Source organism: Coregonus clupeaformis, chromosome 20, assembly GCF_020615455.1.
Source record: "Coregonus clupeaformis isolate EN_2021a chromosome 20, ASM2061545v1, whole genome shotgun sequence".
Classification (NCBI taxonomy): Eukaryota; Metazoa; Chordata; class Actinopteri; order Salmoniformes; family Salmonidae; genus Coregonus; species Coregonus clupeaformis.
The window spans coordinates 25,991,205-25,996,357 of NC_059211.1; the positions used below are offsets into that span (position 1 = coordinate 25,991,205).

Genomic DNA, 5,153 nt, shown 5'->3' on the forward strand with positions numbered 1-5,153 from the left:
TGCCAAAAGCCACCTAAAGGACTCTCAGACCATGAGAAACAAGATTGAACTCTTTGGCCTGAATGCCAAGCGTCACTTCTGGAGGAAACCTGGCACCATCCCTACGGTGAAGCATGGTGATGTCAGCATCATGCTGTGGGATGTTTTTCAGCGGCAGGGACTAGGAGACTAGTCAGGATCGAGGGAAAGATGAACGGAGCAAAGGACAGCAAGATCCTTGATGAAAACCTGCTCAGGACCTCAGACTTGGGCGAAGGTTCACCTTCCATCAGGACAATGACCCTATGCACACAGCCAAGACGACGCAGGAGTGGCTTCGGGACAAGTCTCTGAATGTCCTTGAGTGGCCTGGACTTTAACCTGATCGAACATCTCTGGAGAGACCTGAAAATAGCGGTGCAGCGACGCTCCCCATCCAACCTGACAGAGCTTGAGAGGATCTGCAGAGAAGAATGGGAGAAACTCCCCAAATACAGGTGTGCCAAACTTGTAGCGTCATACTTAAGAAAACTCGAGGCTGTAATCGCTGCCAAAGGTGGTTCAACAAAGTACTGAGTAAAGGGTCAGAATACTTATGTAAATGTGATATTTCAATTGAATACATTTGCAAAAATGTCAAAACTGTTTTTGCTTTGTCATTATGGGGTATTGTGTGTAGATTAATGAGGATGTTTTTTTAAAATCCATTTTGGAATAAGGCTGAAAAATGTGGTAAAAGTAAAGGGATCTGAATACTTTCGGAATGCACTTAAGCCAGGTATATGACAAGTGAAATAGATATATTTACAGTATATGGTATGTCCATGGAACATATCAATCCATCTCTTTTCATCCAGATTTGGGTACACTTTATATATTATCCCATGAATCATAAGATAGATCTTTAATATGCAAGGACCTGTTTTAGTTGTGGATATTGTGTTGGATGTTTTCTAACTGTCCACTCTGTGTGCCCTTGTTGAGCTGTGCCAATCAGGCGTTTGCTGGCCCTACTGCTGCCCTGACAGTCCAGTCAATCTATAGGCTGCTCAGCCAGCAGCATGTAGGAGCGGTTGAGGATGTCCGTGGTACTGGAGGATGATGGGAAGCTGGAGGGGCAGTGACACCTCATCTGGAGAACCTCCTCTTCCCCCAGGCTTCGAGACTCCGCCCCCACCTCCCCGTCGTACACATACTCGTTCCCTCGGAGCCAGGGGATGACGTCATCCGTGGCCAGGGTCACGTAGTCCCGGCTGAGCTCCAGGGCCAGGGTGGGGAGCCTCTCCTCCTCCCCGCCAGCGGAGCCTCGTTCTGAGGAGAGTAGAAAGGAGGACTCCATGGGAAGCTTCCCTCCACCTGGAGCCTCCCTCTCAGACATAATCTCCACCACACAGGCTGGGGTCTCCTCTGAACATTGCTTGGTAATAAAGGGAGGGTCCTATGGAGGGAACACAGGTACATACGGAGACTCCGATTCAATGGTTTCCAACACGTACTCATAAAGATAAACCACATTGAACACACAGTTAAGATGTGACCCCTTCAATTGATCTACACTGAATAAAAATAGAAACGCAATATGCAAAAAATTCAAAGATTTTACTGAGTTACAGTTCATATAAGGAAATCAGTCAATATAAATAAATACATAAATTAGGCCCTGATCTATGGATTTCACATGACTGGGCAGGGGTGCAGCCATGTGTGGGCCTGTGAGGGCTTAGGCCCACCCACTTGGGAGCAAAAGGAGAAATGCTCACTAACAGGGATGTAAACAAATTTGTACACAACATTTGAGAGAAATAAGCTTTTTGTGCATAAGGAACATTTCTGGGATCTTTTATTTCAGCTCGTGAAACATGGGACCAACCCTTTACATGTTGAGTTTATATTTTTGTTCAGTATAGTTCCATAATGTTATTCTACTGTGTACTGCAATCAATTACGTTTTTACCCAAGTCTGTCGGTTGATGTCTGTGAGGAAGCCATGCAGTACTTTGTCAAGTTTTGGGACTGGTGGCCACAGATACCGTTTCAGCTTACTGGTGGAAAAATCATTCAGTACACAACATGTCCATGAATAGGGTGGAAAAGATAAATGTGTTTACGGTAGATGGTACCCGCTGCATTAGTGTGAAGCAAACTGAAAAAGCATCTTACCTGAGATAGCTGGAGAACATTGAGAGGAACACAACTGATAGGATGAGCATCATGAGAGGAATGCAGAGGATGAGGAACCCTGCTGATAAAATAAAGAAGCAGAGTTTGAGAATGACAATAGCCTGCCTGATTAGAAGTGCAGTGACTGTAATATCTACTATTCATGGGTTTCCCCTCTTTAGGCCTACCTGAACGTCACAGAATACACGAAAAGCTTGACCTATCAACCAACCTTCCCATGTACAGTAGGCATTTTATGTAATCAGATATGGGAAAAAAGAATCTTGATTATCTCCATAGTGGTGTTACTTTACCTATATCCGAAGGCGTGTCCACAGTGAGGGGGGGTGACCAGTTGCTCCAGTAGCCAGCATAGACTGACCCGTTGGGCCTGGCTCTGACCTGGATAAAGTACTGACCGCCAGTCTGAACGTCCAGACAAGTACTGTTCTCAGGGACCTGCAGAGTCACCAGCTGGAGAGCGAGGACAACACACAAAAACACCAGTGGAGGCTGCTGAGGGGAGAACTGCTAAATTCAGCCTCCACTGAATTGCACCCAGTTATTTGTTTGTACTGCAAAATACAAACTCATGACAAAACATGTAGTTCCCTGTTTACATATGCGATAAGGACAGAGCCAGGCTTATGGTTTTACCACACAACAGAATGAAGTAAACAGAAGTAGATAATTTTGGATATGAGATGTAGTGAGGGTATTTCTGTAGGCAGGCTCTGTACTGTACCTTCCAGACGGCCTCCCCTTGAGGCTGGTAGCGGAGCTGGTACATCAGGTGGAGAGACAGAGCCAGTAGGGGTGTGCCCCATCTCAGACACAGCCTGCCCCCCTCCCACTGTCCCCTCAGCCTCCCTGGAGGGGCTGTTTGAACTGACCGCAACATAGGGACAGGAGAGAGAGACATAACATGAGTTTTACAGAGATGATTAGTGTATATCCAGCAATACAGATTGTACTGTTACAGATTTATGTCAACAAGGGTTCTTAAAACATTAAGTAAAATGCATGCTAGACTCAACCTCTTTCCATTTGTTTAACTCTTAATGGCAATGTAGCATACCGGTACTCTCCTTTTTTGATTGAAGGGAAGCTTTCACAGCTGCCAAGTGGTCTATTACCAGTGTGACTCACTGCTGTTGTTGAGTCTGAAGGGTTCAGTGTAGAAGGTCCGTTTGAGAGAACCAGGACCAGTACTGAGTTTGACCAGTATCTCACTGGACTCCGCTCCATGGAAACGGCAGTGGTAGGAGGTGTTCTCATTCTGAAGACACTTTCTCCAGCCCTCCCTTTCACTGCAGAGATTATACAACCAGAGGTTTAATGATACATAATCATCAAGTATGTTTTACAATGCAATATGAGCTTTAGCCTTGATTTATGTCGCACTGTGGAACATTTTGCATGTAGAGTAGCGTGTTTGTTGAGGTCATTTGTATGTTAACAGCTACCTGGATCCCAGCTTGTAGTTTAAGGTGTAGGTAGCATCTCTGTAGGACTGCCCATTCCATTGGCAGGTGATGTTTTGCAGGTCAGAGGTATGGCACAACAATGAGATATCAGCTGGAAAACAGAGGTAGTAAACTCCATCACTCTTACTCAAACAGTGCTGTCAGTAAACAACATCTAGGGAAAGGGGGATACCTAGTCAGTTGTACAACAATGCATTCTATTGAAATGTGTCTTCCGCATTTAAGAGGTGCGGGGGAGCTGCCTTAATCGACATCCACGGCGCCCTGGGAACAGTGGGTTAACTGCCTTGCTCAGGGGCAGAACGACTGATTTTTATCTTGTCAGCTCGTGGAGTCGATCCAGCAACCTTTCGGTTACTGGCCCAATGCTCCTACCCGCAAGGCTACATGCCGCCTCCGCCAAGCTACCTGCTGCCCCCGCCAGGCTACCTGCCGCCCCACATGTGCACTGTAGTCTTTATCAGTCTTTATCAGTCTTTAGCCAATACTCAGTAGCTCACCCACCTGCGCTCTGAGGTACCATGGCAGTGATGGGAACCGACCAGTCGCTCCAGTGACCGCTGGTCTCCGTCTCACTGTAGCCGTTGGGTTTGACCCTCAGCTGGACGCTGACCACCTCCCCTGGCACCAGAGAAACCAGGCTGTGGATGGGGGACCTCACTGACTTTATCTTGGGACAGAGAGGGAAGAAATATCACAAGAAGTCTACAGCAGCAGCACAGTGAATGGAATTTGAGTGATGACGTTCTGGCACAAAATGGATGCCCTGTAGCCTACCATCAAGGTGGGTACTAATAGTGAATGCAGCAGTCATGATGGATTTTTTACCAAACACTTTGTCTGTCTTTTTCCCCTTGCAGCGAATTTGACTGGTTTAATTATTGTTGATTTAGTGTTTCTGAGTTTCAGTACCAGTTCTGTCCTCTCCCTCAGTCCCTGGGAGGAGTAACGCATCCCATACTGCACGTTGTTCTCCCAATCTCTTGGTGCGTGCCAAGACACCTGGAACTGCCCAGCCTGCCCTGTCGGGTGAAGGGATACATTCACAGGGGGTTCCAGGAGACCTAAGGAAGGAGAAAGAAGAGAGAAGAAAGAATGAAGCAGGGAGGATGTGTTGTTACTGGACAGTAAGAGCTTTAGATTTCAAACTACTAAAATCCTCTCTCTCTGTTTCTCTCTCTGTTTCTCTCTCTGTTTCTCTCTGTTTCGCTCTCTCTCTCTCTCTCTCTCTGTTTCTCTCTGTTTCTCTCTCTGTTTCGCTCTGTTTCGCTCTCTCTCTGTCTCTCTCTCTCTCTCTCTCTGTTTCTCTCTGTCTCTCTCTCTGTTTCTCTCTGTTTCACTCTCTCTCTGTCTCTGTTTCTCTCTGTCTCTCTCTCTGTTTCTCTCTGTTTCGCTCTCTCTCTCTCTCTCTCGCTCTCTCTCTCTCTCTCTCTCTCTCTCTCTCTCTCTCTCTCTCTCTCTCTCTCTCTCTCTCTCTCTCTCTCTCTCTCTCTCTCTCTCTCTCTCTCTCTCTCTCTCTCTCTCTCT

The 5,153-nt window shown here is 46.6% G+C and overlaps 1 protein-coding gene across 1 annotated transcript in view; it reads right to left on the bottom strand.

Moving 5' to 3' along the window:
* Positions 1 to 688: 688 nt before the first annotated feature.
* mpl (MPL proto-oncogene, thrombopoietin receptor) overlaps positions 689 to 5,153 on the bottom strand; it is a 6,991-nt gene continuing 2,526 nt past the window's right edge. Inside the window, exons 4-12 of the mRNA XM_041838637.2 lie at positions 4,539 to 4,690; positions 4,131 to 4,296; positions 3,606 to 3,717; positions 3,289 to 3,449; positions 2,885 to 3,027; positions 2,454 to 2,613; positions 2,140 to 2,221; positions 1,934 to 2,021; positions 689 to 1,417 (exon numbers count right to left, since the gene is read on the bottom strand). Coding sequence (XP_041694571.2) covers positions 1,013 to 1,417; positions 1,934 to 2,021; positions 2,140 to 2,221; positions 2,454 to 2,613; positions 2,885 to 3,027; positions 3,289 to 3,449; positions 3,606 to 3,717; positions 4,131 to 4,296; positions 4,539 to 4,690 — 1,469 coding nt within the window. The 3' untranslated portion in view covers positions 689 to 1,012. The remainder of the gene's footprint in view (positions 1,418 to 1,933; positions 2,022 to 2,139; positions 2,222 to 2,453; positions 2,614 to 2,884; positions 3,028 to 3,288; positions 3,450 to 3,605; positions 3,718 to 4,130; positions 4,297 to 4,538; positions 4,691 to 5,153) is intronic.